This window comes from Leuciscus leuciscus, assembly GCF_965113295.1.
Source record: "Leuciscus leuciscus genome assembly, chromosome: 10".
NCBI lineage: Eukaryota > Metazoa > Chordata > Actinopteri > Cypriniformes > Leuciscidae > Leuciscus > Leuciscus leuciscus.
The window spans coordinates 42,624,151-42,643,960 of NC_138734.1; the positions used below are offsets into that span (position 1 = coordinate 42,624,151).

Here is a 19,810-nt window from a genome sequence, read left to right on the forward strand (position 1 = left end):
GATAAATTGTAGAATAACTGAATAATCGTCTGAATGTTACATTTTCCTTTCTGTTCTAGACTCTCAGACTGCAGTATCACAGAAGAAGGTTATAAAGCTCTGGCTTCAGCTCTGAGATCAAACCCTTCACACCTGATAGAGCTGGATCTCACAGGAAATTATCCTGGACAATCAGGAGTGAAGGAGCTCAGTGATTTACTACAGGATGAACAATGTAAATTAAAGACCAGGTGATTAATGTCTTAAAATATTTCAAAATAAGCCACAAATGTGATATCTGCTATATGAAACTAAGGGGACTGGTAATTGGAGAGGAATTGCAATTAAAGGTAAAGGGATTTACAGCATACCTATTACTGAAATTCAACAGTCACACAACTATATTTTGTGACATGAACCTTGTGACAAAAAAATTATTACATAATTTTGATTTTCTGATTAGACTTCTTCCTAATAATAGTTTATAACAATAAACTAATATGAAAATCAGTTAACACCATTTCTGTAATCGAATAACATAATCTTCTAATTCTCAAATTAAAAATGTATATAACATTCTGGGAAATAAGCTTCCACAAAGCTCCATGAAAATTGTATAAAATAATGTCATTATGTTTTAAAAAATGTTGTGTGTGAATTGAAAATTCTTAATTTGATTCTTGATTCAATTCAATTAATAATTTTCACTAGCCCCCACAAAAAAATTATAAATAAATAAAATTGTTTTTATTGACCCATAAGGTTGAAACCTACATTTTAGATACCAGTGAAATTTCACAATTTCGATACCACAACTAAAACTACTAGAAAAACAATGGAAAAGCACAGTCAAATGAAAATGATCTGCTTGAACGGATTTGATACCAAGCCTAAGGTATAGATATCCGTTTAAGGTGGAGACTGGTTCCTACATTCGTCACATTGCTGTACCTTGTCTTTAAAAGGCCATAAGCACCAAAAATCCTGTTTCACAAAAATGCACTGTAACTGCATCAGAAACATTATGCTCATTTTGCTCATTTGGAAGACACATGCAACCAGAACTCTATCTTGATTAGTTATAGTACAAGCAGGTCGACTTGATGAGGTTGATGCCCTGCCATATTCCACTCCTTTTTTACCACCCAATCTATTAATGCATTTTGGAATAAACCGGTAATTGTCAACTAAGTGACTGACTCAAATCATTAGAAATAATTAACTGAATACAGTTAGAAATAATAAAGGTTCCTCACTTCACTATAATTATATATTAATTTTGATATATTTGAACATACAGTACTTTTTTTTAATATTGTTTTCGCATTGTGTATCATGTATTTGCTTAGCTTGAAAGAATGGGAGGTGCAAAAAATTACATTTTGACAGAATTATCTAAAATACTCTTCTATGTTCTGTAGGTTTTTGAAAAGTGCTGCTGCACAGGAAGCGTGTGAGTGTCTCACTAAAGTTCTGGGTAAAAGTCCATTATTGCTGACAGAACTGGATCTGAGTGAAGATAAATTAGGAGATCTGGATGGAGAGAAGCTCTCTGCTCTTTTGATGGACTCTCATAGCAAAGTGGAGAAAATCAAGTGAGTCAACATGATTTATACATTATAACTTCTCTGTTAATTGGTTATATGAGACTATCAGTCACAAATGCAATCAAATTTGAAGACCTGCTGATCTGATGTGTGTTAAATATGTGCTGAAGTACAATCAGAATAATAATAAATGCTGTTTCTGTGTTTAGGCTGAATAATTGTGATCTGACAGTGAAAAGCTGTTCAGTTCTAGCTACTGTTCTCTCCTCTAAAACTATCCTGAAAGAGCTGAACCTGAACAACAGCCGTCTGCTGAACTCAGGAGTCAAAGAGATCTGTGAGGGACTGAAGAATCCTGTGTGTGAGCTGAAGATACTCAAGTGAGTATATTTCACCATATTTTAAGAATGTTTGATAACTTTTTTGTGCTGATCTAATACTAATATTTTCTTAGTGCTAGGTGCACATTTCAACTACATTAAAGTTATTAAAATCAACCCGATGTATACAGGTTTATTGTTATTATACAAGTGGTCTGTCTGAATATTCAAATCTGATTGGCTGGAAGTTGTGCAATAAAACAGTTTAATTCACATGTTCAGGTCAGGTTTTTTTTGTTATTTAAAGAGCGCGTTAGTAATTTGCGGCAACAGACGGGTCCATGACGTGCGTCCACTTTGTCCCATAGATGGGACAGTCCCATAGATCCTCGCTAGAGAAACGTTCAGTTTTTCTGCTTGCAAATTCCGCCATATAAATAGTGAATCTGCCATGGCGCGAGCGTGACTGACCTTTAATGGGAGATGAGACTCTGATTTGTTAAGTGCACGTTACGCCCAAAACAAACCCATTACTCATTAAAGGGCACCCATTATGCAAAATTCACTTTTACATGGTGTTTAAACATAAAACATTGAACATGTCGTGTGTGCACACAACCATCCTATAATAATAAAAATCCACCCAGTGCTTTTTTAAAAAATTCCCATAAATCATAAGCACTGTCTCAGAATAAGCCGTTCGCAGATTTCTTGGCAAAGTTACGTAGATTTGCACAAGCTCCGCCCACGACTGTTGACTGACACTGCAGTTTTAGCATAGACCCGCCCTGAGTGAGCTGTACACATTCCGCCATTGTTTCGACCCCGGAGCAGCTGTAGACAAGAATGTCTCCTAAGCCAGTGGTGTCTCCTAAGCCAGTGGCAACCTTTTTTTGTCTGAGACCCCCTTTTTCCCAAGAAAATATTTTAGGGCCCCCCTTAACATTTAATGATATTATCGCTCTTGTAAGCTTGCAGCAAGGATGACAGAATATGTTGTTTTCAAGCAAACGGTACAAAAACATCAGTAGGCCCTTTGTAATTTAAAAATGTAAGCCTACGAGTAGCCTATAAATTGGTCCTATTTGAAATGCAATAACAAAAATATTCACACTGGTGTGTAGGTAAAAAAAAAAAAAGTATATAGGCTATTACTAAATGACTGCTGTCTGGGACCTCAATACTTGCATGTTATTTGTGAGGCTTTATCAATGTGAGACTTTATTTTTGACGCTTTTGGCGCTATGGCGAGCAATAATAAACTTGCGTTTATTAACAGAATAATGCGTCTTTCGGAAGAACATTGTAGCCGGAACTACTTCTCTCTGTGAACGTCTATGACGAGTCACGCAGGTACTGGGCTACTCCGCAGCGGCAGCGATCCGAACCAGTGTGAAATAGTCCCAATGTAAACACTTATTATAGGTGTAACATAGTGGTTCAGGATAAGACAAAAACACAGATTGGAAAATGGATTCATGATGAACTCGCTCATTATATCAATTTTGTAAATTTTGAACAGAAAAAAGTTAAGGACTTTTATTTAATGCTCATTGCTCAGAACTATTCAAAATACGACGCGACCCCCCACAGAGCTCGCTGAGGCCCCCTTGTGGGCCGCGACCCCCCTGTTGGGAACCGATGTCCTAAGCGATTGAGGTGTTTTGTTGTTGGATGTAAGAATGAACATAGCAGTCGTCATTTACTCCTGACAACTGAGCTGCTGAAGACGCAGTGGATTACTTTTGTTTTTGAAGGGAATGCGCCCCTCAATCTACCATAATGCGTTTATGTTTGCGCGAATCATTTTACAGCAGACTGTTTTGTGCACTTTGTCAGTACAAAAGCAGGCTTTGCTAAAAAGTTGTTGCTCGAGGATGGATCAGTACCAATTGTTGTGTTTGTGATCCAGCTCACAGTCTCCGGATCGATACTGGTCACAGCAGTAATGAAAGGGAGAGCGCACACTTTACGTCAGCTCATCGAGTCGTTTTATGGATATAAAGTTTACCAGTTTATTAAGTAACCCAATTGAAAAGTTCTATATATATTTGTTTACTGTTAACAATTTTTTTTTTGTGTAATTCGATGTGTATGTTGATGATAATGCAAGGGAGAGAGTGTTTATGGATAAGACTTTAATGCACACTTTTTGTACAGTTTTATTCAGCTCTTACAGTGATTTTCTGGAGTGAAATGGACGCTTCATCTTTTATGTGAAGAACAAAAATCTTCATAAAACTAATCAGTATAGATTTAGTGGATAAAAGCAAGATAACAAATAAGTTATAACTGTAATAAACAAATCTATACCTTTTCTATCTCCATACAGGATATATTATCTGGCTCTGTAGGCATTATTGTCCGACTCTTTCTGACAGTTTCTGTTCTGAGGTTATTATTCCGTGAGATGAGATTGTCCTGACCATAGACTGTAAAAAAAAGGTCCTGACACCGAAGCGCAAGCTCTTGAAGCTCCACCCTCTTCTTGAAAGGGGGTCAGAGGCAGCAGCTCATTTGCATTCAAAGGGATACACACAAAAACGGCATGTTTTTGGTCACCCCCAAAAGTGGCAATTTTACATGCTTTTAAAAATGATCTGTTGGGTATTTTGAGTTAAATCTTCACATACACACTCTGGGGACATCAGAGACTTATTTTACATCTTATAAAAAGGGGCATAATAAGTGACCTTTAAAGGTCCCATGACATGAAATTTTCACTTTCTGAGGTTTTTTAACATTAATATGAGTTCCCCTAGCCTGTATATGGTCCCCAAGTTTCTAGAAATTTCAATCGGTGTAAATCGAGCTTTTGCTATCTTTCTCTGCCTTTGAGAAAATGGAGGCTCATACGCACTGATCTTGAATCTCCTCCTTCTGACGTCATAAGGAGGAAATGTTACCTCCCCTGTCTCTGCTTTGCCCGCCCAGAGAATATTTTCCGCCCATGAGAAAATGCGCTAGGAAGTAGGAATGCGCGCGCGCGATTTTAGTTTGTCCACGAGAGATATCATGGCTTTTGAGCGAGCGAAGCATAACAATTGCTCAATAATTGGATGTACAAATGAACACCAAAGGGTCAATACAGAGCTGGGCTTGCTGAACGTCTGAAACTAAAGTCTGGATCACTCTCTTCTCAGCTAACGTTACACACCTCGGACAAGTAAGTCAACTAATGATATATAAGTGTGTTGCTTTACTGTTTATGGTTACCTAGATTGTTACACGTAGAATGTGGCTGTAACATTATCTATGCAGCTATGCAGTTTATGTGTGTGAATACACACACTGTAACGCGAGTGTTGTACACGTCTTTGTTATTTGGATAACTGTTTTCCTGTTGGTTATATGGCGCGCGCGATATCCGCATTTCAAGATCGCAGAGCTTGATGTAATTGTAATAAGATAAATTACAGACGTTACAGATCTCTCATGAAAAGGCAACAGTAGGTTCGCGTTAGCTACATGATAATAACTGTAAACCACCCGAATAAAGTACCGTATCCAAACATAATATTTTAAACTAACCATTCGGAAACGTCCTGCTGGAGCCGCCGAGTTGCAACTTCTTCATCCGTTGCTTCTCCATCCGGATCAGATTCTGAGTCAAACTGAAATGCTTGAAAGACTGCGTGTCTTCGTGCCATTGCTATATCCAACGTAAACATGCACGCCACGGTACCGTTGGAGGGTGGGTGTGGCCTTGACCATCGTGCGCCGCCTTTCTCCTCCTCATTATCATTTAAGGCTACAGACACCGAAACGGCCCGTCTGAAGGAAGCTCATTCTGGGACTGGCTTGTAGTGGCTATAATTCTGCACCGAGGCTGAATTTTTGGAAAGAGATTTCAGATACAGTACTAGGGACCACTAAGGCCTATATTAAAGTCTACAAAAAGTAGCATGTCATGGGACCTTTAAGAGAATAGGGACAACCTTTTTAGACCAGGCGCACCAACCATTTTTCCCGCCGTTAAACTAGCAAATGTGGATTCGGACACGCCGTAAGTGCACTTGCGCCGTGCGCTTTAGACCATGCACTTAGATTGTTAAAATAGGGCTCAGAGAATGTTTCCTGTGGTACACTTGTAATGTTAATTTGGTTTTTACATTGAAAACTGTAATAATTTAGAAATAAATGGCCACATTATACCCTGATTTTAGCCCTCTGACTTCCTTAGTTTTGGTTTGTGTTATGCCAAAGTGTCATATGTTTTGCTGTGCTTTGCCAGAGTGCTCTTATGCAAATCTTTTATTTTGTGTTTGTATTCATGCACACAAATATGCACGCACGCAACTACTTTTACTTTTGGCTAATTTGGTGGTTTAAAAGACCAAAACTTCAGCAAAACCTTGCTGTTTGACTCAGAGGAACTAAGTTAATGTGTTTCCTTGATGAATCAATGCTGCAGAACTTGATGATGCAACCACGCTCACTACCGAGCCCCTGAATGTCCAACGAGATAAATATGATACCACTGAAAATCTGAGAATCTCCCCTTCACTGGACTTTTTAAATCATATAGATCAGATTAGCGTTTCATAGGTTAGCTCCAGGTAGTTTGTTAAGAGCTAATCAAATTTCAGAGGGATCTCCTGTCTATAGGTCTCCTCAAGTCATTCCACAAGTTATTGATCTGATTTAGGTCTGGGCCCTGACTGGACCAAAATGTTGTTCAACTTTTTCTTCTTCTTGAAGCATTCTTTGTTGATTTAAGTTTGTGTTTGGTGTTATTATCACACTCAAAATGAAATTCTACTTCATCTTTAGGTTTGTGATTTTGTTCCCAAAATAGAGTTGTATAGAGCAGAATCCTCCATAATGTCACTCGCTGTGCATCAAGTGCTTCTGGCAGGTCTAGAATTTGTGATCGGAATGTTTGTTACTTACTTATTAATTAAAACATTTCAGAATGGAAAAAAGAACAAGAACACTATACCCCGGTTTCTCAGACAAGGCTTAAACCTGGTCTCAGACTAAAATGCATGTTTGAGTTTTAATTGAAAGCAACTTGCACTGACATATCTTAAAATATGTCAGTGCGATTGTTTTGTCTCAAGATGCACACCAGTAATGTTTTTTTCTAATTCATGTTTAAAAAAAATACTTAAATGGCCTAATTGAACTAAGGCCTAATCCTGGCTTATTCTAAGCCCTGTTTGTGAAATGAGTCTATTTTTTAAGATAAAGTTAACTTGAATCTTGCATCACATAAGCCCTATTCGCACGGGATAAGTATTACCTGGTGACCTCTAGTAATTTGTAATAATTGCGGAGGTTGTCTGTGATCTTAATCCCGTGCAAATCGGCCATGTCTGTAATTTGTAAAGTAAAAATTCCCCCTCAAATGACCGACCATATTTCGCCGAACACCGAGGTCCTGTGATAATATTAGTCCCGTGCGAATCGGCATCTCTGTGATTTGGCGGGGTCGTTTATATTTTTTTCACGGTTTTTGTTTCCTGTACGCTTTTTTATCCATCTTTCGCGAAGAACGGAGTGGAGTGTTTTGATAGTATTTTGGGTGCTGGGTCATATCGCTATACACCATGATATGATACAACTATACAATTTGCAGAAAGAGAAAGCTGAAAAACATCAGAAGAGCAAAAACAAAAATAATGATTAGATGGACAGTGATGAACCGCATGTATAGCAGCATGTGGTAAGGAACATTCTTCTGTTTATGATATTTCATACATCTATTCTAGACCTATAATATCGACAAGACATTTCCAAGCAATAGCCAATTGACATTATATCTGGGAGATATGTCAGTAATTTCGAGTAAAATCACAGTCAACTTTGTTTATCCCGTGCGAATGCGCAACACGAAATTCAGATGTGGGGGGGGTAATTTCTAAATCTCACGAGGTCCCCAGATAATACTAATCCAGTGCGAATAGGGCTATAGTCGCCGACAATGCATACAAGATTTGATGTCAGAAGCTACCTTGATTTTTATAATTTTTTTAAAGCTACTCTGGTAACATCAGGAGGAGCTATGGAAAATTTGCCTTAATGAGGCACTTTGGGAAAACGTGCGATGCCCCAATGTCAAGTACAGATGCACTGATGAGCTACTGTCCCGTGTGTACAATTTTACAGCAATGCTTTGGCCGTGTTTCTAATTCTTTACCCCACATGCTTGTGGCTTTACACTCCTCTCTGAGCGAAGCTTCGCCTAACCCGTTAGTGATGGAACTAACTGAGCAGGACAAGGCATGTGCATTCTTGCCAACCTCTATGGCATAGCTTTAGGCTTGTGCAAGCTTGATGGCAGGTTAAGTTGGCTCAGCCTTCTTTGCCAGCGGTATGTCGGAAAAATTTGTGACGGCTACCATTTGTACCTGGTTGAATTTTTTTACCAGCTGCACAGGAAGACTACCTTAAACTCATTCTCATCATGTGGGGACAGGCTTCAGGATCCAGGTCACTTCCAAAAGCCTCTGGTGTCTTGTCACAATTGAACACACACTGGTGTTTTTAGTAAGCCAAACCATTTAAATGTAATAATAATAATAAACACAGAAGTATGTTACTATTGTAATACATTTGCACTGTAAAATAAACTAAATATATAAATGGAGGTTCACAGTACAGTAGTAAAATTGATAATCTCTTGATTTCTTCACTTGCAAGAGCTAAACTGTCAAGCTTTTCATTTTAGCGTGTAGATCTTTATATTCTTTTTAAAGTTTACAAACATGTTACAAATAGGGATGGCCATGATTAATCGACGATCGATAATTGATCGTTAAGAATTTCGTCGATCACGTTTATTTGTTATCGATTAAACTAATGCAGGTTGCGTTGCGTAGTGTGAGTCTTGAAGCAATGGAATTAATTTTAGCGCGGAGGTACCTGTGCATCCCGGCAACGTCAGTCCCCTCAGAGCGGGTGTTTTCGGCGGCTGGACTGGCTGTCACCAGGTTGCGGTCGCGTCTGATCCCAGATCATGTCAACATGCTTATCTTTCTCAACAGAAATCAGTAGACTGGTGCAGAAGTTCTATGGGAACTTCATGCGTTTTCTCAGATCGGATAGCTATCTGATTTATCAAAACGATTCCATTTACACCTTGTCACATAAATGTGTTTTTGCAAAACGGATATAAATCCGATCTTGAATTCCCGCGCTATATGCAGATTTAAATTGTTGCACGTCATCGAAAGCAACTGATATGAGCTGCATTTTATTGATCATCAGCGAAAATTTCTAAATCAAAGACCGCAACAAGATATTGCGGCAACAGCCCTGGTAAGATCATTTCGGTTCTTTACTTTTAATGAAGATGATTGTGTGTTGATGAATGACTTTCACTTTGATTTGCGATAGTTTGCACGTTGGCTTGATGAATAGATGCTCATCTGTGGTGATGCGTGTTGAAGTAGCGTCGTCATATCTGGATATAACATGACATATAGCCTATAACACGCTCTCACACGTTTATTTCTTATCATTTTTGGGATAAGTCAAATTTACATATGTGGTTTCAACAACCAGATGCATTTACTCTTGTCCAGTTTCGTCTGGAATGCGTCTCAGATCTCCTCCTGAAGTGGTTTGAGCGATCGGATTTAAATCCGTCTCGAATGCGTTTCGGAGGGCATTTAGATTTGGTCTTTTCACGACCGGATAGCTATCCGATCACAGAAAACGGATGAAGTGGCCATGGGTCTCTGTTTAAGAACGCCGGCTCGCAGCTGCAGGTTCCGCTGGTTTAGAGCACCGCAGGAATCTTCAAGTCTACCGAACGTCCAGTTTCACTGCCACAAGTTGATCTTCTTGTAATAAAGATCTCATCGAGGACAAACAAACTGTATTTTTGTATTTTCATTGCATTTTTAATTTATAAAAAGTTAAAGAAATAATGAATTTCAATATAAAAATATTAATGATTAATCGATAGTCGATCGTTAACTCTCCCGACGATCGACTAAGAAAATTTAATCGAATGCCCATCCCTAGTTACAAATGCTTCCTTCTTCAAATGTAGTGAAATGCTGTAAACTTTTACAGTTACATTTTTACTCATTGCTGCAAACAATTACTCATATCTGGTAAGGTATTCAGATACAGGGCCCTATCTTGCACCCAGCGCAATTGACTTTGTACAGCGACGCATGTATCATTCCTATTTTGCACCCGCGCAAAGCGGACTTTTCCCTCCCCAGACGCACGTCGGGTAAGTTAGGAAATACACTTGCGCTCCGGGGGGCGGTTCAGCGCAAAGAGGAGGCGTGTTCCGGCGCAAACATTCCCTCATGCTATTTTGCAGGTTTAGAAAACAATTACGCCACTAACCAGGAAAAAATAGTTTAAAGTCAGTGGCGCGTTGCGCATGTTATTCATATGCTATTTTAAGGGCGCATGCTTGGTCATAATCAATGTAGCGTGTGCACAACGCGCACTTTGATTCTCTCATCTACACAGAAGCAGCAGTTTTCATTTTTGCAAATCATACATTATTACGATAGATAGATAGATAGATAGATAGACAGACAATTTATTAAAAGCATACATCTAGCTTACGCATTTACCCAAATTATCATACACCTGTTTAACCGAAGTTAATTTGGGTGGGTTTCTCAATCCCCAATGTCCCTGACGAGACACTGTCGGTCTCCTCGGCTGTGAACCGCTCCTGGCGCGCGCCTGGCAAATCCGCCGTTATAATAAGAATCCGCTTTAGAACAAGCGCGCCTGCTCTTAAAGGGAATGTGAGATGTCGCTCTGATTGGTTTATTTCACGATACGCCCAAACCACACCTATGAATAATGAAGCTACTTCAGACCAACCCCTTTTAGATTTGCGCCGGGCGCAAGAGGCATTTATCCCGCCGGGAAAATAGCAACAGCGCCCAAGACCCGCCCACAAAGTTACTTGCGTTTCACGCTTGATATTTGCGTTTCAGATCGTTAAAATAGGGCCCCTAGTGTGATTTTGTCATATTTTGCGATTTCAGACTATTGTCCCATAATTAATAAATCATAACTACTGTACAAAGTAAAATTTAATATGAAATTAATTTTTTCTGTAGACTTTCAGACTGCAGTATCACAGAAGAAGGTTATAAAGCTCTGGCTTCAGCTCTGAGATCAAACCCTTCACACCTGATAGAGCTGGATCTCAGAGGAAATGATCCTGGACAATCAGGAGTGAAGGAGCTCGATGATTTACTACAGGATCAGAAGTGTAAACTCAAGACACTGAGGTGAGTACTATTAAAACAACACTCAATAGTCTTAATATGGTTTTGCCAAAAGAGAATTCAACTGTCAAAAACACATTTATAAATTAGATTTTGAAAAGACTAAAGGCCCTTTCACAAGATTATGAAAATACCCAAATGAAATGGCATGAAATGTACTTATTACTCTGTTTCCAGGTTTTTGGGTCTTATTGCAGATGAAGCCTGTCAGTATGTGAGAGGAATTGTGGGTAAAAACCCGTTAGTCCTGGGAGAGCTGAATCTGAGTGAACGTGAACTAGGAGACACACGAGTGAATCAGATCGCTGCTCTACTGAAGGATAAACACTGTAAACTCAACACACTGATGTGAGTTGAACTTTTCTAACATTTTTATTGGACATTTAAATTATCTTAAATCGGGTGAACCCTGCAGAGCTCACAAGCACTAATCTTCAGTGATCATTAAATGTAGACATCAAGTACTTTGTGTTTGTAAATTCTCCCTCTTCTGTTCATCATTTTAGGCTGCGTAAGTGTGGTCTAACAGAGGAAAGCTGTTCAGCTCTCGCTACAGTCCTGAGATCAAACTCCAGTCTGAAAGAGCTTGACATCAGCAACAATAATCTGCAGGATTCAGGAGTGAAGAAACTCCAGAACGGATTAGAAAATACAAACTGCACACTGGAGAAACTCAGGTGAGTTCAATGAACCATTATTTTATTTTACTAATCACATTATTAATTTTCAAATTTTAAATATTACTGTTGTAAATGAAAGGAAAGAAAAATACATGCTTCTGTCAGATGTGATTTTATTTATTTATTGATTCTCTGATTAAAAGAAAAGAAAATAAATAAAGTGCATTTGACCGTTTTTCATGTAAATCATTTTTCGTGTATTTTTGTCTAATGGAGTGGAGTCTAATGGAGTGGTAATGGAATTTCTATAATAATAAATTAATCACGTAACATTTTCATTCCTGTTCTAGACTTTCAGACTGCAGTATCACAGAAGAAGGTTATAAAGCTCTGGCTTCAGCTCTGAGATCAAACCCTTCACACCTGATAGAGCTGGATCTCAGAGGAAATGATCCTGGACAATCAGGAGTGAAGGAGCTCAGTGATTTACTACAGGATCAGAAGTGTCAACTCAAGACACTGAGGTGAGACGTGATGAATTAATACAACAAAAATGATAAACAGCCAAATTATTTATAGAATTATTCATTAACCCTCTAGGGTCGACAATCGTGCCGGCGCGTTTTGCTGGATTTTCCTCACATACCAGCAAAATAGACTTAAAATACTAATTTATGGTCATACAGATAAAAGAAATATGAAAACATAAACTGTTAAAGGTCTACTTTTGTATTTGTCCACTTACAATCCAAACAAAACTTTGTGCTTTTGTAAAATAAAGAACTTTGTGCTTTCTGCCTCTCCGTCTCCGTGACCTTGTTTCTGGAGCACATCTGGTGTCTACTTTTAAATGATCTAATTCAAAACGAAAACAAATATTCTCCGTTTATGTAATCTTTATGAAAAGAGAGCGATGTCAGTCGTTCTCATGGCAGTTCATTATCTGCTAATGTGAACATGCCTACTGAGAGCGCGCGCTATTGAAATGCAAATGATCTGAGGCGATCCACGCAAACCAGTCAACGCCCACATCAACTCGATAAAACACATCAAGTTTAATCAGATTCATGTACTTTACGTCATATTGAGATGCTGTGAGGAATAATAATAGTGTAATAATAATCCTGGAAAAATGTACCTCAGAAGAAGAGCTGGTTTCAGTTTTGTTTCGAGGATCCAGCTGAGGATTGTGAATAGTAAGTTCTTTATTCTTAAGTTCTTTATTCTAATCGCGATATGGAATAATGTCTGTAAACCACAAAAAGACTTAAAACATATTTAAAGTTTAAATATGAATCCTCTGTGTTATGCTTGTCTCTGTGTGAATGAATGGCACAGATGCACACTTTTGTTTACTACACGCACTTACATAAGTAAACATGTTTTTTTACATGAACACATCGACTAGTTTGGCTTTTCCCAAACAAATGTTTGGAAATGTAAACAAAATCTTAATATGTCAATATAAGTCTTCTCATTAAATTATTTATTGTTGTGTTTCATTAGTGACAAATTTGGGGAGAGGAAAAATATTCCAAATCTTTCTGAAAATACAGTATGAGAATTAACTGCACAATTACTAGAAATGTGTACCTTGGATATTATACAATTTGCATGGATAAAACATTTGTGGAAAAAGACACATTTCTTTCAAGATATTTTCAAATCTAACTTTGAACCAATTCTGTAGAATGGCCCATTCTAGCCTATATTGAACAGGATTTGTTTCCAGGTATGACTGTGTACTCAAAATGTGCTTTTGACTTTTATTTATATTTGGATTATATTGTTAATTATATTCTAAATAAACTTATATATATATATATATATATATATATATATATATTAGGGCTGTCAATCGATTAACATATTTAATCACGATTAATCGCATGATTGTCATGAGTTAACTCGCGATTAATCGCATTTAATCACACATTTTTTATTTGTTCTAAATGTACCTTAAATTAATACTTTTCAAGTTTGGAATACTCTAATCAACATGGGCATGAATAAATATGGAATAAATATGGATGATTTATGCAAATGTATGTTTATTATTGTACATAGAGCATGAAGACGAGACATGTTTCAAAGGTCATAGATGTTTTTCAAAGAACTTTTTCATGTCTATTAGACACATGTAGAAAGAACAAAGACATACCAGGTTCACATTACTTCTCTTTCTTTGCACTGAGCAATTTACTAACACAAACATGTTTAGATTTTTGCATGACAGGGCAGCTCTTCTGAAAATGCTAAATGTACATTTATTATTTATTATTACATTAGTTTGTCTCTCTTTGTGCCCATTTTGATGAAGCTTTCAATAAAACTGTTTTCATTGGTATATTTTACTGTTTCTGTTGTCAAACAACGGAATGAATATGAAATAGTGAATGAAACGCGACCCATTAAGACATAACCAGCTCTCCCTTCCAAGATCTTATTCTGCTCAAAAATCCTGATAATCGAGCCGTCGTCTGATGAAATCAAATATACATAAGATGAAGACAATATCTGTGTTGTGATTTCGGCTATACTTGCATGTAAAATTAGAGAAGCAACATAATATCTGTGTTTAACTAAATTAAATCGCTGCTCCTCTCTGCAGTCGCGAGAGTGCTGGGAGAGCAGTACCGGCGGTACCGGTAGATTCTCAGAAACGAAATAAGGTTTGGGTGCTTTTTTGAAAGGAAAAAATCGCTAAAGGGGTCTGCAATGTCGCTAAGTTGGCAACACTGTGTATCTCCATTTCTCCAACTAGAGGTTGGGCCACGGGTCAAACAGAAAATACGCGCTGCGTTAATCGCGCGTTAAAAAAATTAGTGCCGTTAATATGATTTTTCGTTAACTCGTTATTAACGCGCTAACTTTGACAGCACTAATATATATATATATATTTTATAATTTTTATAATTTTTTTCCTTTTTTTTCCCTCACATTCTTTAGTTCCTATACATACTGTTGACATACCTGACTGAAAGGCTCATTATGCGGGTCATTGTCTTCTCAGGTGTGAATCAGAGCATTATTCATGACCATTCATGCCCCCACACATATTGCCTTTCCAAACAAAAAGTGTCTTTCAAAATTTAAATCAATGTATTGTTTTGTGTGAATGAGTAGGTACTAGGATGATTTTCACATCATTTTGAAGCAAAAACTCTAGGTGACAACATCCATTAGTCAAAAGTCTTGTGGACACATATTTAGAATGTGTTTTGTGGCCTTTTTTTTCCAGAGACTTAATTTTTTAGTTTTTTCAATAACCATGCATAAATGTTATTCTCTCAAAAATACAAACATGTATATACATGTTTCTCACATATTATGGTAGCCCTGTTTGTGCTAAATAGAGTGTAATTATACCTTTGCCATTAATATGTTTATAAGCAACTGAAAAAAGCACAAATGTCAGGGCATGTCAAAACATCTCAAGGATCCCAAAAACACGTTGGACCCCTAAGGGTTAATACAGTCCTTTGCAAAGTAAATTGAACACAAAACATTTGACACTGTTTTCAATTGCAATCAGATGCTATTTTTAATAAAGGGTTAGTTAAGAATTTAATTGAATCCTGCTTTATTTTCCCTCCTCCAGGTTTTTAAATTCTGCTGCAGAGGAAGCCTGTCAGTCTGTGAACAGAGTTCTGGGTGAAAATCTGTTACTCTTGAGAGAACTGAATCTGAGTGAATGTGAACTAGGACCCTCAGGATTGAAGAAACTTGCTGCTGTACTGCAGGATAAACACTGTAAACTCAACACATTGATGTAAGTTTTATTATCATTGCAATAATTTTTTTTTTATTATAATTGTGAACTTGCTCCTTATTCTATTATGTATATTTTGCAATGTCATCATCACCATAGCCAGTAGTTGTCAACTCTTCAAATGTGTAAATAAAACTAACTGTTTCTCTTTATATAGTCTGAATAACAGCGATATCACAGATGAAGATTGTCGTGTTCTGGCTGAAGCTTTAAATTCAAACCCGTCAAATCTGACAGAGCTGAATCTGAGTGGGACTGAACTGAGAGACTCAGGAATGAAGATCTTCTCTGCGCTGTTCAAGAATGAACAGAGTCAACTGAAAAAGCTGAAGTAAGTTATTTTAAAAAATCTGTTATAATGCAAATCTCATATTCGTGGATAAAAGTAGCGATTACTAAAGCTACTAGCCTGTATAATTGTATGCATATATACACCATTTTTCTTTTTTGCTTTGTTCTGTCTTCTACAGGTTTAACTGCATCAGTATTACAGCAGAAGGTTGTTCTGTTCTGGTGTCAGCATTTAATTCAAACCCTTCAAACCTGAAAGAGCTGGAACTGAGTGAGAATAAACTAGGAAACTCTGGAGTAACAGAAATCTCCACTCTACTGGGAAATTCACAGTGTACACTGCAGATACTCAGGTTTGAATTTAAGCATGGGCAGAAATCTTATGTCAGGGATGTCACTTACAGAAATAAAAAATAAATATATAAAAATATTGTCAGACATGTGTGTAGCGAAGGCTACTCTTATAGATGATAAGGGCTGGTTTCAGGTGTGTTTAGCAGTGTACTAGGTGTGTCGGTCAGAACACGACAGAGATGAGTGATCAACTTGAATGGTTTATTATGACAGGTATGAGAAGATGAACATCAGAGGGGGGAGCCAACCGTTAACACACATTAATCAATAACTCTGAGGGACAGAGAAGGAGGCTTGTAGACCGTAATGGGCTTTAGGAGCGTTTAGGTGAAAGCGAGTGTCAAGCGATCATAGAGATGTGGGCACAAGGGGCACAGTCTTGATCCGATGAGAGTGTAACGTATGAATTGTGCTGGTATTTTGATGTGGTTTCCCTGTAACAGACAAAGAGCAGCACTCTAACAACAGCAACACTATTGCACATTACTATGGTAGCACTCTTACATATGCCACATTATCATAGCACTAATATACAATCTATTGACTCCTCCCCTCATACATGAACATAATAATGCATGAACACAAAATATAACGTCATATTGACAAGCATTATGTTACTTTTAAACTCACAATTATATCTTCCATCGTTTACTGTTATTATTTATCTACATGAATTATTTTAACATCATCTATGAACACTGTAGATCGACATATAAGTTATGAGGTAAAGCACGGATGAATTGGCATCGTGCCATAACAGCACACAGCCGATAACTGCATCATAACACAACGAGCCTAGATCAGCAAACCGTACTCACTCTTATAAGACGCACAGAAGCACAATACACACTCAATCCGAGGCTGATAACCAATATTATTCGTCTTCTCCAGCGCCCGTGGATGAGATAAACTGCCGTCTGAGGCGATATGCGTTGCTCTGTGAGGATTTGTTTGCTTCCGCGCTCGTGCGCACGTAACGCTTTCATAATAAAAGTCCCCAAATAATGTCTAGCGCTACAACACTCTTAGATCTTCACAGCCTTTTGCACAATGTGGCTTTTTAAGTACTGAGAATTATGAATATGATAATCCTGAAAAAGAAATCTTGTTTTTATTGAATTAGTTAATTGTTTGACTTTATTCAATTGCTTTTAGACTTTCAGACTGCAGTATCACAGAAGAAGGTTATAAAGCTCTGGCTTCAGCTCTGAGATCAAACCCTTCACACCTGATAGAGCTGGATCTCAGAGGAAATGATCCTGGACAATCAGGAGTGAAGGAGCTCGATGATTTACTACAGGATCAGAAGTGTCAACTCAAGATACTGAGGTGAGACATGATGAAAAAAATAAATAATAATGTACAGATTAGGGCTGCACCCTAGTAGTCAATGAGAAGAGGCTTAGTTGACCAAAATTGTATTAGTTGATAAGTCGCAGAAGAAAAAAAACTCCACAGGAAGCGGCAAGTCACGCAGTCCACGACAGATGCATCATTATTGGCTGGTCCTTGTGGTATTAGTTGGGCATGAAATCCAAATGCTCGCCTATCATTCACCAACCTCAAATATGTTTCATCACATATTTATCACATTAACTATTAGCAGCTTTATATTACAGGTCGCTCAAATGCTAGCATAGAAAAATGTGTGATATTATTTGGTGCATATTCATATGTTTGTGCAGAGTGTGGAAGTTGAATAGTAGTGTGCTGCATGACAGTTAACATGGAGGTGCCGGTGCAATCACTTGCATTTAACTTAAGATACTCTGTCACTTTTGGTCATACAGGTAAGATTAACACATCATTCAAAACTGTATAGGGGCTTATTTTATTTGTGCACGCTCAAAATAAAAACAAAACTTTGTGCTTTTATAAAATAATGAAAACAAACAGGATGCGCTGTCTGCCGTCTCAGTCCCTGTGAACTTGAGCGTGTCAAAAAATAGAATGAAACTCAGTGTATACTTGCATCACAGACATATGAAATATATTTATAGAAAGCTTGAAATTACTATTTTGAAATGAACCAATTAAACTGGAAAAAAATATTCTCAGATTATGTAATCCACAGGTGTCAAACTCAGTACTCACATTTGCTCTCCTGCGGCAATACATGAGAGCAGTTGCGTTTTAGACCAAACATATGGTGACCTGGACCGCATCAGGGAATGGTGTGAGATTTTACTAAAAATGATCCTGTCAGAAGAATTGCGCGATAACTTCATTATTTATTTTTCCATCTGAATCATATCAGTGATGTTTTGTTGGGTTTTACGTATGCGCAGTAAAGGTGAATTTAGCGTTCTCAGGCGTTTTTCAAAAGCTTCTCATCCACACTGAAACATCCGAAAACGCCTGAAAACGCTAGTGCGGATGGAGAGCGTTTATAAACGAAAACGCCGTTTTCAAATGTATCCGGATTAATGTAGACCTAGCCTCAGATAATCAATGACTAAACAAGAGGGTGTGGTAATTGGAAACAAGGAGGCAGGAACACAGGAGCACATGGCCAACACAAACAAAGACACATTAAACAAAGACAAGACTGCCAGAACTGCCAGAGGAGAACCCTGACAATTATAGGCTATAATTATTAAGGCCCATAATTACTGTATGTGTCATATGGTTTATTAATTATTAGTCAACTATTTGCTTAAATTAAAGACTACCCCCCAGTTTCACAGACAAGGCTTAAGTTAGCCCTAGACTAAATTGCATGTTTGAGCTGTTTTAACTGAAAGCAACCTTCATATCTTAAAATATGTCAGTGCCATTATTTTGTCTCAAGCTGCACACCAGTAATGTTTTCTTTCTAGGATAACTTTTTAGAAGCTACTTAAATGCCCTAATTGAATTAAGGCCTAATCTTGGCTTAGTCTAAGCCCTGTCTGTGAAACCAGGCCTACTAGTTGTCTAGAAAAATCTTTAGTCGAGGGCATCCCTAGTGCAGATGAATTATTAATATAAATATTACTTGACTAAATGTTCTGTTGCATCAAAGTAAATTCAAGACAATCAGATGCTATTTTCATGAGATCAAGTTTAGTTTTGAACTGAATTGAATCCTGCTTCATATTCCCTTTTTCAGGTTTTTGGGTCCTGCTGCAGATGAAGCCTGTCAGTATGTAAGAGGAATTGTGGGTAAAAACCCGTTACTCCTGAGAGAACTGAATCTGAGTGGACGTGAACTAGGAGACACACGAGTGAATCAGATCGCTGCTCTACTGAAGGATAAACACTGTAAACTCAACACACTGATGTGAGTATTTTACATTTACTGTCACTGCTGTTTAAAGGGTTTGAAGAATAAGAACCATTATTCTTTTATTATTGTTGTTGTGGCAGAAATAAACTGAAGAATGTTTCGTGTCTTTGTTTTGTTTCTCTTCAGGCTGAATAATAACAGTATTACAGCAGAAGGTTGTGCTGCTCTGACTTCAGCGTTTAATTCAAACCCTTCAAACCTGATAGAGCTGGATCTGAGTGAGAATAAACTAGGAAACTCTGGAATGAAGAAGATCTGTGTTCTGTTGGAAAATACACAATGCAGTCTGGAAAAGCTGAAGTGTGTATTTATATCATTGCACATTTCAATATACATTTGTAATGTTTGATTAGATAAAATTATGAAAATGAAGGCTATAATTTGACTCTTTTCACCCTTAGTTTTACTGTGACAGCCTAATATTCTGCCTAACATCTCCTT

General features: G+C 37.6%; 1 protein-coding gene and 1 long non-coding RNA gene across 2 annotated transcripts in view; both read left to right on the forward strand.

Annotated features, from left to right (window-relative positions):
* The window catches only part of LOC309507893 (uncharacterized protein), a 313,871-nt gene that overhangs the window by 222,155 nt on the left and 71,906 nt on the right, over positions 1 to 19,810 (forward strand). Inside the window, exons 66-78 of the mRNA XM_082182320.1 lie at positions 60 to 230; positions 1,401 to 1,574; positions 1,736 to 1,906; positions 10,894 to 11,067; positions 11,242 to 11,412; positions 11,571 to 11,741; positions 12,035 to 12,208; positions 15,286 to 15,456; positions 15,614 to 15,787; positions 15,927 to 16,100; positions 17,257 to 17,430; positions 19,193 to 19,363; positions 19,496 to 19,669. Coding sequence (XP_082038446.1) covers positions 60 to 230; positions 1,401 to 1,574; positions 1,736 to 1,906; positions 10,894 to 11,067; positions 11,242 to 11,412; positions 11,571 to 11,741; positions 12,035 to 12,208; positions 15,286 to 15,456; positions 15,614 to 15,787; positions 15,927 to 16,100; positions 17,257 to 17,430; positions 19,193 to 19,363; positions 19,496 to 19,669 — 2,244 coding nt within the window. The remainder of the gene's footprint in view (positions 1 to 59; positions 231 to 1,400; positions 1,575 to 1,735; positions 1,907 to 10,893; positions 11,068 to 11,241; positions 11,413 to 11,570; positions 11,742 to 12,034; positions 12,209 to 15,285; positions 15,457 to 15,613; positions 15,788 to 15,926; positions 16,101 to 17,256; positions 17,431 to 19,192; positions 19,364 to 19,495; positions 19,670 to 19,810) is intronic.
* LOC309507958 lies at positions 2,226 to 3,630 on the forward strand. The gene is made up of 3 exons (XR_014209322.1): positions 2,226 to 2,492; positions 2,575 to 2,712; positions 3,506 to 3,630. It is a non-coding gene; the product is annotated as an uncharacterized lncRNA (long non-coding RNA).